Below are 15,029 nucleotides of genomic sequence, written 5' to 3'. Positions count from 1 at the left end.
GGGGAAAATAAGCATTTAAGATGTCATAGTTTTTTTCCCCCTCTGAATTCTATTTCTAAAGGAGAGGTTAACATGGAATTGAACCAGATTTCCATAAAAACCCAAACAATACAAACATTAAAAAAAAAAAACAATAAAAAAAATTCTCAGTTGTTATTATATTATGTGAAATCACATTGGAATGACACAAGGAGAAAGTACTGAACTACTGAAATGCATTTAATACTTAATATAAAAGGCTTTTTTTGGTGATGGCAGCTTAAAGAAGCCTCTCATATGGTGAATGAAGTCACATGAATTGCTAAGCTGTTAGTTGTTTGCACAGACTTTAACAGAGTGTAAAAATCTTGATAGTTCTGTGGGTCTTGTCTATCAAATTTGATCTTCAATTTGTATTTCTTATTAGATTCAAGTCAGGTGATTGGCTGGGCCAGTCCACAGCTTTATTTTTTTTCTGTGAAAGCATTTGAGAGTTTCCTTGGTTGTGTTTTGGATCATTGTCTTGCTGAAAAGTCCGCCCTGGTTTCATCTTTATCATCCTGATAATGTAGATGTTGGACTGAAGCAGCGAATGTTAATATACAATGATAAGGGCAGAGGGTTGCTGAAGAACTACCGAGAGATTTCAGCTGCTGTCAGGGCTTTCACTGCCCCAAAACACCTCCCTTTATTCATGTGTTTAATACTTTTTACAACAATAATAAGAAACAATTTAACATCAAATACCATACATTCATTCATTAATTTTCTTTTCGGCTCAGTCACTTTATTAATCTGGGCTTGCCACAGTAGAATGAACCGCCAACTTAATCAGCACATGTTTTACGCAGCGGATGCCCTTCCAGCTGCAACCCATCTCTGGTAAATACTATACATATAAGTATAATTAAAAATAAAATACACAAATTGTGGTTATAATAATAAGTAGATGAAGATGATTGAAATAAACTATTTTATCCACATTATACACATTTTTCACACTAGTTAATAATTATAATATATTCTAAAATAATAATGATAATAATAATAATAATAATAATAATAATAATAATAATAATAATAATAATAATAATAATAACAATCATAACAACAACAACAACTATGATAATGATAATGATAATTTTGTTAATAGGTTAATAATTATATTATTTTTCACATTAAATGATACTACAAATAATAATATTAATGATGACGATGATTAGGATGATAATAAAAAAAAAACAAGAACTTTTAATATAAAATATTTTTCACATAAATACCATTATTTAGCATTAAAATACACAAATTATAGTTGTAATAATGATAAGTAGATGAAGAAAGATTATGGAAACAAATTATTTAATCTACATTATACACATTTTTTTCCACACTACTTAACAATTAATATGTTCAAAAAATTATGATAATGATTATTTTGTTTTATTTCAAACAAATAATAATTATTTTATTATTATTATTGTCATTGTTATTAATAATAATAATAATAATAATAATAATAATAATAATAATAATAATAATAATAACAATGTAAAGTATTGCAGCATAGCAGCATGGTGGTGTAGTGGGTAGCACAATCGCCTCACAGCAACAAAGTTCGAGCCCCGGCTGGGTATTTCTGTGTGGAGTTTGCATGTTTTCCCTGTGTTTGCCTGGGTTTCCTCTGGGTGCACAGTCCAAAGACATGTGGTACAGGTGAATTGGGTAAGCTAAATTGTCCGTAGTGTATCAGTATGAATGAATGTGTAAGGGTGTTGCCCAGTGATGGGTTGCGGTTGGAAGGGCATCCGCTGTTTAAAAACATGTGCTCGATAAGTTGGCGGTTCATTCCGCTGTGGCGACACCTAATTAATTAAAGGACTAAGCCGAAAATAAAATTAATTATTGAATAAATATTGCAGCATATAAATGCTGCAATATGCATATTCATACACACACATATATATATATATATATATATATATATATATATATATATATATATATATATATTATATATATATATATATATATATATATATATATATATATATATATATATATATATATATATATATATATATATATATAATCTTAGCATCTTTGATAAATTCCCACACTCAGAGCTTTGGATGTGACTTCACCATTTGTCCACAAGATGGTGCTGTGCTTCAACATTAGAACATTATTTTCAAAGCTGCTTTACAGTCTTTCTGAGAATCAACATGATTTCTTTTTCAAGAGTATTCAGATCAGGGCTTTAATTTCTTTTTCATATAGCTAATACTGGAGACTGCAGTGATTTTTTTAATTATTTATTTTTTTTTCAATGTCTTTTTCTCTTTAGCCAAGTACATCGGCTGCTATGTAGACGACACACAGAAGCGAGCACTCAGAGGAGTGTCCTTCCTGGACTACAAGAAAATGACTGTCTTCCGCTGCCAGGACAACTGCGCTGAGAGGTACTGCACTGTACTGTATTGTACTGTAGGGCGGAACAATATATTGTTTCAGCATCGATATCGCAATGTGTGTATCTGCAGTAGTCACATTACCCAAATCTCCCATTCCACCACATCCCAAGAGTGCTCTATTGAATTGAGATCGGGGGAATGTGGAGCCCATTTGGGTACAGTGAACTCGTTATTATCATGTTCAAGAAACCAGTCTGAGATGATTCATGCTTTATGACATGGTACGTTATCCTTTTGGATGTAGCCATTAGAAGATGGGTATACTGTGGTCATTAAGGAAAGAACATGGTCAGCAGCAATACTCAGGTTGGCTGTGGTGTTGACACAATGCTGTATTGGTATTAAAGTAATACACCACCACTAACAGCCTGAACCGTTGATGCAAGGCAGGGTGGATCCATGCTTCCATGTTGTTGATGCCAAATTCTGAGCCTACCATTCGAATGATGCAGCAGAAATCGAGACTCATCAGACCAGTCAACTTTTTTTCCAATCTTCTATTGTCCAATTTTGTTGAGTGTGCAAATTATAGCCTCAGTTTCCTATTCTTAGCTGACAGGAGTGGCACCCGGTGTGGTCTTCTGCTGCTGTATCCCATCCGCCTTAAGGTTGGATGTATTGTGCATTCAGAGATGACTTTCTGCATACCTTGGTTGTAGCGAGTTGTTATTTGAGTTACTATTGCTTTTCTATCAGCTCGAACCAGTCTGGCCATAGAACTGCCGCTCACTGGTTACTTTCTCTTTTTCGGACCATTCTCAGTAAACCCTAGAGATGGTTGTGTGTGAAAATCCCAGTAGATCAGCATTTTCTAAAATACTCAGACCAGCCTGTCTGGCACCAACATCCATGTCACGTTCAAAGTCACTTAAATCACCTTTCTTCCCCATTCTGAAGCTCTGTTTGTACTGCAGCAGATCATCTTGACCATGCCTACATGTCTAAATGCATTGAGTTGCTGACATGTGATTGGCTGATTAGCAATTTGCGTTAACAAGCAGTCGGACAGATGTACCTAATAAAGTGGCCGGTGAGTGTATTACACTATACAAATTTTTATTATTTGACCATGTTATTTTTACACATGCTTGTTCAATTTCTGTAGGTAAATACTGTTAAAATCACCAGAAAACCATAAAGCAGTTTATTTATTTATTTATTTCTGCGTGTAATTTATTATCATTTATGAGGATGCAATGGATTAGAAAAAGACTTGTTCATCCCAGTTGATCTAAATGAATGAAATGTTTCTCAATAGATCTGTTCAAATCATCTGCTGAAATTTTACTCGGATAACAAAACATTCGGCAAAACAAAATATCGCAGTGTTCTGATTTTCAAATATTGTGCAGCCCTACCATACTATATATTGACTGAAACTTCTAAAAAACACACACACAAACTCACAATCTGTCTCTCACAGATACATCCAAACACACACACATACACACACACACACACACACACACACACACACACATACACACGCACAAAAACCTTTTTTCACAGTGACTACTTTCTTTTGGGAGAAACACAAACACACTCTCTCTCTCTCTCTCTCTCTCTCTCTCTCTTTCTCTCTCTCTCTCTCTCTCTCAATTCAATTCAATTCAATAATTGCTCTATTGGCATGACAAATGTTACAAATGCATTGCCAAAACAGTTATTAAGTTTACATAAAATTAAAAGAACATACATATTCCCTATACTACTACATACAGTAGTAGTAGTATAAGAAGAATTTATACATGTAAAAAAATAAAAATATATATAATATATCATATTAATTAATATATCACATTATAATTTAATATATCATCATATTATTTAATATATAACATTATTATTCAATATATCATATCTCTCTCTTAAAAAAACTATTTCCCTCACACACGTACAATGATCGCATTCTTTGGACTTTGTTTATATACTGGCTAATGCCATTCTGTTTCCTAACCTCAAACCAAACGGTATATGGCAGAATCACATTGTGAAGTTGAAACATCAGGAACAATTTGAGTTTTACCAAGGGTAAGTGTAATGTGAAATGTAATGGGATCCCGAGTCCATGTGACTTCCCCGAATATGTGAAAAAGTACATGCCAGTAACGTTGTGGCTGTGCTGAGGAATGGCGATGAAATGTTATATAATGTATTTTTTGCTGAATAAATTGAAGGCTGCATTGCTTCACCAACGATGGTTGGTTCAGCACTGTTTCTTAAGAGTGAGTCAATACTTGTGCTTGAAGTTTTAACTTTATATCCAGAGCAAGTAGTTGACTTCATTTTTTGAGAATGTTTTTAAATTTCCTTTCTGAAGGTATGGCTAATGTGGTTTAAATGAGCATTTTCTCAGACTTTATCCGCAAAGGTCATTAGATCGGAAGAAATTGTGCTAACAGTGTAATGCTTATATACAAAGCTACTCCTGTGATATTGCGTTTATACAACAGTTCGACAGCATAATATGTATATAAAAAAGAAAATCAAAAAGGAGAGTCTAAAAGCCCTTTTGTATGAGGAACTACTTTCTTCTACCACTTATTCTCATCTGCAGCTGATGTTAGAACAGCAGAAGCCGTTACTAATTCACCAACGTGATTTTAAAGCTCGTATTTGAATGATTTTCTAGCGTAATATACAAAGGGATGACAAAACAGGAGATTTTGCTGACATTTTAAGATTATAAGGCTGAACGACATGAAATACCATCAGTCTACAGAGATTTCCGATTATGTCTCAGTTGCAATCAGAATATTAAAATAATTAACTCCGAAAAAGCCAAAGCAAAGCAAACACTAATAGACTATGGTATAAATACAGAACTGCAACATACAAAAGAGAGAGGTTGACTTTCATTTTCATTTTCATTGAAAGTCTCTTACCTTTTTTATAATAATTTGATCAGTTACGCTAGATTTTTCTCCTCTAAGGACTCCTAATATATGGCCTCTGTCGCCATCTTGTGGAAGAATGTCAACTGTCTTTGCTCTGCTCAGTATGACAGGCTGATGGATGCTGATGCGCCGAATCTCAAAATCATAAATTTATAAATAGGCACTCTCCTTATAAATAAACTGCATAGTTGCAATGTAAAAAACTATATTCTTGCCTAAAAAGCCTCAAAAGTACATAATGTTGTCCAACAGCTGCAATATTTGTCAAACTGTAGTGAATTTATTGATCTGCTGTCACTCTGGAGTAAAAAGGATGAGGAGGTCTTATGAGTGCTGTTATTGCAGAATATTGCATGGCTATCAGCCAATCAAATTCGAGAACCAGACAGAAACTAGAAACTGTTGTTTGTATATTATATATATATATATATCATAGATGTCATGGACATTCAGCTTTTTATTGAAAATCAGGGAAAAATAAAGACACTTATAATATTAAATATTTGAGTTAAACTGTGAAAGGCTTAAACTGGTCATAAATGACATTTTGTCTGAATGAGATCTCATTAAAAAAAAAAAAAGTTTGATCACACTTTATTTTGATGGTCCGTTTGTTGAAGTTAAGTTACATTTCAACTAATTTTCATAAGATTATAAGTAGACTGATATGTTGGAGTTAGGGTTAGTGTAATTTGACATGTACTTGACAAGTTTCTTATAGTCAGTTGAATGTCTGTTGAAGGAGCAGTATCAACAGATGTTAGGCAGAGTCTTCTAATACTCAAATGAACCATCAAAATAAAGTGTTACCAAATGTTTCATTGTTTTGTTTTTTTTTTCAGAATAGACCTTTGCTCTCTTCTGAAAGCCACAATTCATTACACAGAAATGAAGGGTTTTTGCTCATAAAAAGGGGAAATTTGACCAGCTATAGACTAATAAATGGTCTGTGGGATATTTTGAACTGAAATGTTACAGATTTCAAAGATGTCATTTAACTGTAAGTTCAGGCAGCAGTTTTTGAGATTTACGTATTTCCTCATTCATTTCGATACAAGTAGGTCTTTGATGAACTGCCCGGAGGCATTGCAAATTTATCTGCCAACTTTTCTTGAAAGGGATAATGACAGCTGGCCTCAGCAATGCTAGTCATTTTACTTATAAATAACTTTTATTCTCTTCTTTTAAGATGAGCTTTTGTCCCCACAGAGTAGTTAAAACCTGACTTAAACACAAAAATGACACCTACACAACACTCATGTTGTTATTACAATGCACAAATACACTTACAGTACGCTGTAAGTCCTCATAAATATGTTATTGATGTCATGCTAATGGGGTCCTTAACTGACAAACATGAAAAACAAATCACTCATTACTATAATCGTATTCCTTTTAATAAATGAGGGTATGTTCACAAGATGATTTTTTCATTTTCCTTCAGCTTAGCTCCTTTATAGAATGAACCGCCAACTTATCCTGTGTATGTTTTACACAGCGGATCCCCTTCCAGCTGCAACCCAGTACACCCATACACACTCTTTTCACACACATATACTGCGGGCAATTTAGTTTATTTAATTCACCTATAGCGCATGTCTTTGGACTGTGGGGAAAACCAGAGCACCAGAAGGAAACTCATGGGAACATTGGGAGAATGTGCAAACTTCACACAGAAATGCCAACTGACCGAGCCAGAACTCGAACCAATGACTTTCTTGCTGTGAGGCGACAGTGCTAACCACTGAGCCACCGTGTCGCCTCATTTACAAGATGATTTCAACTTAAAAACTCAAAACTTTTTTTTTTTTTTTTTACAATTTTAACAATTTTGGGGGGCTTAATATACTCTTTTTTTCTTTTATTACTGTTAACAGGCTACAAAAAATGATTTTACCAAAACCTTCATCCTCAACAATCCTGTGTGTACAGGATGTGAAACTTCAAAAATGGAAAAGATAAGGATATGTGTATACTGTATCTGTTTTTGATTTAATTGTCTTGTGTAAATGTAACCTGAGAGGGAAAGGGTTATCAGGTATATCCTTCCTCTGATGGTCATCTGATTTGTTTGCTTATTTCTATATTTACCTCCTCTTTTCCTCATTCCTTAAATGATTAGATGTTTACAAAAACAGCTCAGTTGTTTTTTATAATTTAAATGGACTGTTCTCCCAAAAGGGAAAGTGTTGTCTGTTACTCCCCTTTAGTTTTTTGGAAGCCTTATTACATTTCTTGTTATAGATCACAACAGAGGAAATGATTAAAAACCCCAACTAAATTTCTGTACAATTACAATAATTCTAAACAGAAGTGTTCACCTTTTGACCAAAGGATGTAAAACAATGCCAGATTAGAGGCTGTCAGTATAACTTATGCACATTATTTTAAGGGCTCTGAAGCCATTTAGGAGCTTCGCCAAAGGAACAGTTTGAAAATGTATGTGTTTTTGTGCTTTCACATCTGTAAATCATTTGTTTTTCTCCAAAAAAAAAAAAGGAATTTAGCTGTTAGAGGGTTACAGCTGCTTCTTGTTTGCTTCATTTTGATTTCACACGGGAGTCATCATGCATTTTTATTTATTTATTAATATTATTTTTTATTTGGTTCATTGGCTTGGATTGCTTTCTTGTCAAAGGCAAACTTCACCAGAGTTTTTTTTCATGCTGACTGAGATCATCTCATCCCGAAACACTAATATGAAAGGCTGATTGTTTTGGTGCTGACACTGCTATGACTGCTGTCCAAGGTGCAAAACACACTAGGTTCCCACACATCAAGCCAAGTGTGAAATCTTTTTGTGAAACCAAAACAATGATGAAAGACCCCTTAATCATTATTTTTTTAAAACTCCATTTTAATTTGTGGACCAAACTAGAAAATGAGCAAACTAGAAAAGGTAATTGAATGCTCTTTATGGACACCTTTCATGTCTGCACAGATTAAAATTGGTTCTTCAGGATCCTCTGCAGTGGTTAAGGTGTTATCTGCACACCATTTACATACAAAGTAGCGGTTAATGAGAAGAAAGTGTATTAAAATTGCCTTAAAATTTTAAGCTGATCTGAATCAAATTAACATTATGAGTCTATTTACCCTAAATTATGTTAAACTGACTTAAAACAGCTTGCATAACTTATAAAATTAAGTTAGAACATAATTAACTTAGTTTAATAAGTTACATTAACTTAAAAACATATGCTGTCAGGACTAATTGATCATATAATTTTTACAGTGCAGGAGGTAACGCATTATAAGTAATGCACATTACATAATGATATTACTTTTACATAGTAACAAGTAACGCACTACTTTTAAAAATAAGTAATATTATTTGAGTTACTTTTTAAAAAATGTAACACAAGTTACTTTTTACTTTACTTAATTGGCTTTAACTAAATATATTGTGGTATAACAGTTATCTTAGTCAGGTTAAATCAAAGTCAATGAGAGAGCGTACTGTGAGGGAACAAACAGTCGGTTCACACTCATAATCATCATCAGGTGTCCTTTTTCCCAGCAAATTAGTCAGTGTGCTGTTCTAGTAATGGAATAACTCAGGATATGGGTTTGTTTCGAGTCAGAAGTACTGAAGACGCAAATTGTTTCACAACAACTCTGTTCAATTTAATCAACTGGTTCAACTGGTTCACTTAGAAGATCCGGTTATAAACAAAGGATTCATTCACAAATCATCCGTCATCACTACAGACAGTCAGAAACAGAAACAATGGCAGGCCGAAGACTTACATTTTTGCAATAGATTCTTGATATTTTTAACTGATCAAAGAAAAGGAGTGGATTGTTTTTATTGCTTTTATTGTAGAGGAGACATAGCCACTATACTGTAGAAGCGACTATGTTTTGTAATGTAGTACATTTTTTAAAATCTTTTTGGAAATTACACATTTGTTAAGGCCACATAAAGCAATTTATTCAATTTATTAAGCTTAAAGATTTATTTTGATTTGGGAATTTTTTTATCCTCTTTTTATTTTGTTTTTAAATATTTCAAATGTTTAAAATCTTTCTTTTTCTCAATGGACATTGGATTTACTTAATGACACAAAAAGTACTTAGTAGCAAACACATTACATGCTGTCATTAATCTTTATATACAGCATGTATAGCTCTGGCCTCAGAAAGTTCCCAAAATATAATTTTATCCTACATTTCTTAAAGGAAAATGAAGGTGTGGGTTATATAGAGGTGGTTGTTAAATGCAAAGCTTCTCTATAAAAAGGTGGAAGAAAAACTCAAAGTTCTAAAATAGATCCTCAGCCTCAGCCTGGTAAGGAAAAGTAATGCAAAAGTAACTCAAGTAATATAAGGCATGGCTCTCCCTAAAAAGTAACTAAGTAATGCAATTAGTTACTTTTTTGAAGGAGTAACTCAATATTATAATGCACTACTTTCGAAAGTAACTTTCCCAACATTGCCTTCAGTGGTAATAAACTTTAACGTGTCTTTTTATTCTGCTGAACACAAAAGAAGATATATAGAAATGAGCAGAAGTCAATAATGTTAATGCAATAATGCTTGTGTTTAACACAAGAAACTCAAATAGGTTATGAATAAGTTGGTCTTTGTAGGTTTTCTACTTGTCTCTTATTCTCGAGTTAGTGAATGAATTAAAAACAACAAAATATTTACATCTGTACATTTGTCAGTCACTTCAAAAAAAAAAAAAAAAGCTATTGACGGTACACATTTTATCAGTACTTGCACGTTTTTTTCAGTCCTTGAAATCGAAATGACAACCTCAGTGTCGCCAGAGCTAATATTGGTAGCGCTAAAAAAAGGCAATCCATTTCACTTCCTGAAGATACTGTAATATTTTACGTAATGTTTTTGCCCCAAGGTCCCTAATAAGGAAACAATGCAAGGCCCTCACATATGATGTTTTGACTACAGAAAAGGATAATGTGATTAAAATAAGTGAAAGATAAAGTGGTCGAGTTTATAAATATTTAGATAACTAGAGTCTAGACATAACTCGTTTAAAATGTCTTCCTCTGATATTCCATGTAAAACAATTATATACAGTAATTATACAGTGGAAGTCACAGTTTTAAGCCCTGTAATTTTAAATATTTCACAAATTATATTTAAGAGCAAGGAAAATCAGGTTAATCAGAAATTGGATAAAAAATAATTCAGGAGGGTTAATAATTCTGATTCAATTTTATATAAAGATAGGTCCATTTATATTTAGACAGCAACAAAATTCTAATATTTTTGGCACTATACACCAACAGAATTTATTGGAAGTTAAATGACCAAGATGTGCTTTAACTGCAGAATGTCAGCTTTAATTTGAGGGTATTCACATTCAATTCAGCTGAACGGTGTAGGAAATACACTAGCTTGCATATGTGCCTCCCACTTTTTAAGGGTCCAAAAGTAATGGGAAAGAATAATAATTATAAATCAAACTTTAATTTTTAATTAAAGTTTTTTTAATAATTTGTAATACTTTGTTGCAGATCCTTTGCAGTCAGTTACAGCCTGAAGTCTGGAATGCATAGACATCACCACATGCTGGGTTTCATCCCTGATGGCGCTCTGATAGGCCTCTACAGCAACTATCTTCAGTTCCTGCTTATTCTTGTGGCATTTTCCCTTCTGTTTATCTTAATCAAGTGAAATTCAAGCAAATTTGCTAAATCGGTTTCAGGTCAGGGGATTGACTTGGCCATTGCATAACATTCCTCTTCCTTCCTTTCAAAAACTCATTGGTCATTCTCCATCTGCACTGTTAACTACCGTCTAATGAGTTCTGTAGCATTTGGCTTAATATGAGCACGAAATATTGCCTGAAACACTTCAGAATTCATCCTGCTGTTTATGTCAGCACTCACATCATCAGTAAATACAAGAGTACCAGTTCCATTGACAGCCATACATGCCCACACCATGTCACTACTACCACTGTGCTTCACTGTTTAGAATCACGTTCCAGCACTGTGAAGGCTTTTGTAGAACTGTAATCTGGTCTTCCTGTTTTTGAGGCTCTCCTGAAGGGTGGTCATTCACCACAGATGTTACCGTGGTCTACGTGAACTTTTGGGGTTGCTGAGCTCACTGGTGTGTTCCTTCTTTTTAAGAATGTTCCAAACAGTTGTTTTGGCCACGTCTAATGCTTTTGCTATCTCTCTGATGAGTTTTTTGTTTTTTTTTCAGCCTAGTGATGGCTTGCTTGACTGATAGTGACAGCTCTTTGGATCTCATCTTGAGAGTTGACAGTAACAGATTCCAAATGCAAAGAGCACACTTGAAATGAACTCTGGACCTTTTATCTACTCATTGTAATTGGCATAATGAAGGAATAACACACACCTGACCATAGAACAGATTAGAAGCCAGTTGTCCAGTTACTTTAGGTCCCTTAACAAGTGGGAAGCACTTAAAGCTGATAGACTAAATTAATTAATTAAACTAATTAAAGCTGACAGACTGCAGCTAAAGCTTATCTTGTATTAAGCCAAAAATGTTAGAATTGTGTCTGTCCAAATACTTTTTACCTAACTGTATGTGAGCAAATTGCTGCCCTCTGTATAAGAACCACTGCCATACATGATTAATTCTTGATTAGGACAAAATCAAGGTTAATACCAGGAGTAAACAGCTTTATCACAGATTAATGACCTGTGTAGGGCGACATTTACTAAAAGTGTACTGTATACCAGTGCAAACCCTCATTTTCTGTGTAACAATATACTGTCAGTATTTACTGACAGAAAAAAAATCACTGCCCATGTCTTTTTGGTGAAACATGGACAGGTTTTTTGGAGGGATACCTTCTTATATGCATCTGAAAAGTCAATTTACTGATTATTTTTCACTATTATGCAATGCTCCCTTTGCAAATGAGTTAGTAATTGAATACTAATTGCTAATCCAATTTCTGCCTGTTTTATACATAAAACGAATGACACAGGGGTGAGGAAATAAGGATAAATGATTTTGCTGGTGTTACTCTTCAGTTTATCTGTTTCCTCTACTTGACCTAAATCCATCAACGTGGAACTGTTCTGTCACAATAGTCTGTATATTATAAAAACACAGATAACAGATAGACAGTGGGAGGATGAGATCTGGCGTCAGGACTTTTTTAAACGGAAAAATGAGAGCTACTGATTGAGAAACTTACAAAATGGCATATCTGTTTGCCCTCAGTGCTGATCATTTTTTTTCTGTGTGTCTCTGGTAAAAGTAACAACTCATTCTCTGTATGTAGACGATGATTCTTTTAAACTTTTCATCTGGGACTTCAGCATGGGCTAGCAAACATCTGTGGAACAGAAAACTGGATTTTCCCTTTAAAACACACTATAATGAAGTCTAACTGTGTTATATGTGTAAAACAAAAGTGAAACAAAAGATTATAAACATGTTTTAGTTCCCAGTTGCTCAACAAAAATCCTTTTATCCAGAAAAGAGTGACAAATGATAATATATATTTATGAAACAAACAGAAATGTTTGTGCCATTCATTACAAACATGGTTTGTTATAAAGATGACTAAAATGTATTTCAAAGTTAAATCTCACTGCATCTGTGAAATATGCTATACAAATATGCATGGGCTTATCACAAATCCAAGCACAAGTTTAAATGTATGCATATGTTGCGCATGTTTTGCTTGCATAAAATATCCCATTATGCAAATTCATTTTAAACTTGTCTCAAACTTTACAAGATCTTGAAAAAACTATAATGACTTAGTCTCTCTTTTTTTTTTTTGAAGAAAGGGACATTTTTGGGAGTGATAGGGGAATAAGCCACATTCTTTCTGCTGTTTTGTACAGCATACAGTGTGTCGGTATAAATGAAACTATGGTGTACTTATTACAATTCTTGGAATTACTTCAGCACATCTGTAGACAAAAGGCATCACTAATCCCTCACTGATATCAGGACATCACTAGTCTCTCACAGTATATCACCAGTGTTTGGCACATTCCTTTAAAATAGTAATTAGTTGTAGTTACTAGTTAATTCTCACAAATAGTACCTGAGTTACATATTTATAAGAGTAACTAAATACCAAGGAAAGTAACTAATGCTTTACTTTAAAAAAATTTAAAAAAAGACTATTAACTAAATCTTCTTTTTTTCCTGGGTTGCACAAAACATAAACGTTCTTGCCTTTCACCTCAATGAGGGAAAGGTAGTGCTTATATTTGCAGTTAGCTACCTTTGCAATAGCTACCTTTGACGTGCCTGTGCATGTGCTTGTGTGTGAATACCTGCACTGCTCTGCCTCTGATTGGCAAACGATGGAAATGTACTTTATCCAAGCCAATCATCATGTTCTCAGTTACACCACATTCACAAACACACCAATCATCATCACTGGTTGGTTATGTGTGCCTCCCCAGCCCCGACCACACACACACACACACACACACACACACACACACCCCAGAGAAAGAGAGGTCCTATGGCTGAGAGAGAGACACTGCTGACATGATAACCACTCCAGCCTTCTCAATTGTATTACCGCGCATTTTATTGTCTGTAATTCAAGGAAAACAGTCATTTGTTTGATTGATTTTTGATTGAAAAAATTACTGTTGTTAGTAGAGCCATTATTCCCTTCACTGGACATCACTAGTCGCTCACAGGACATAGTTTGTTTGTAGATTTCTTTATTTATAGAGCACTTTTTAAACCAACAGATGGTGACCAAAGTGCTTTACAAAACAACCAACATACAAAATCTATACTATAAACAAAATGTGTAATACATATTAAAATGAATTAATTGCAATCAAAAAGCAAGAGACAGAATGATTTTATTAATGAGATTTAAAAGGGGAAAAATAAAACCTGATATGTAAATGCAGATCATTCCATAGACGAGGGGCTGTGACAGATAAAGCCTTGTCTCTTTTTTATTTTAACCCTGATTAAGGAACAACTAGCTGAAACTGGTTTTCTGACCTAATTGGCCTCAAACTTATGTATGCCAGTGAAGAAGCTCACCAATGTAAGAAGGTGCTAGACCATTCGAACCGTTAAAAATAAAAAACAATATCTTGTATTGAATCCTAAATTGGACTAGGAGCCAGTGAAGGGATGATAAAACTGATGAAATACTAGAATTGTTTTTGTCTCAGTGACATTAAAGCCTAGAACCTACATTTTTAACCAGCTGCAGGTGTACAATTGACCCTTCCCCAAGCCCTGCCCTATTTAGTTACTGTTTCTATACCTGTCAAGCTTTCGTGCATGCGCCGGTGTCAGACATTGCTAGGGATAAAATTGTTTGGTTTTGGCAAACAGGTGAGATATCTGAGAAAGCCAGACAAAAAAGGACTGCAGTATGGATTACAGGGGTATATTCACCACATAATAGGCAACGATTAGAAAATAAATGAATCAAAATTGAAGCTAGCTTAGCCTAGCCGCCTTATACGCTGACCATTCAACAGCTTAGTTCATGGACAGCAGGAGAGTTGACATTTTAAAAGAATCTAATAATAACAAATTAAACTGTGATTTCTCTATTTTTAGCCAAAAAGCCTGATAGACTATTGTTGTGCAATGAAATATAGTGTTACTAATCAATGAGGAAACATGCATGGACAGAGCCTCTACATGTTTCATTCACAGAAAGAACAGCCAGAAAGAAGAAATTGATTGATTTGTATTGAATATTAGCATCATTTACCCA

At 34.0% G+C, this 15,029-nt stretch overlaps 2 protein-coding genes across 2 annotated transcripts in view; one reads left to right on the top strand and one right to left on the bottom strand.

Moving 5' to 3' along the window:
• sgsm1a (small G protein signaling modulator 1a) overlaps nucleotides 1-15,029 on the bottom strand; it is a 766,057-nt gene that overhangs the window by 21,379 nt on the left and 729,649 nt on the right. The gene's annotated exons all lie outside the window — the stretch shown is intronic.
• wscd2 (WSC domain sialate O sulfotransferase 2) overlaps nucleotides 1-15,029 on the top strand; it is a 52,295-nt gene that overhangs the window by 14,213 nt on the left and 23,053 nt on the right. Inside the window, 1 exon segment of the mRNA NM_001109769.1 lies at nucleotides 2,324-2,438. Coding sequence (NP_001103239.1) covers nucleotides 2,324-2,438 — 115 coding nt within the window.

The sequence above is a fragment of the Danio rerio genome, chromosome 5 (genome assembly GCF_052040795.2).
Source record: "Danio rerio strain M-AB ecotype USA chromosome 5, GRCz13ab, whole genome shotgun sequence".
Lineage (NCBI taxonomy): Eukaryota > Metazoa > Chordata > Actinopteri > Cypriniformes > Danionidae > Danio > Danio rerio.
The sequence above is the reverse complement of the archived record's forward strand: the minus strand, read 5'-3'. Positions and strand labels throughout refer to the sequence as shown.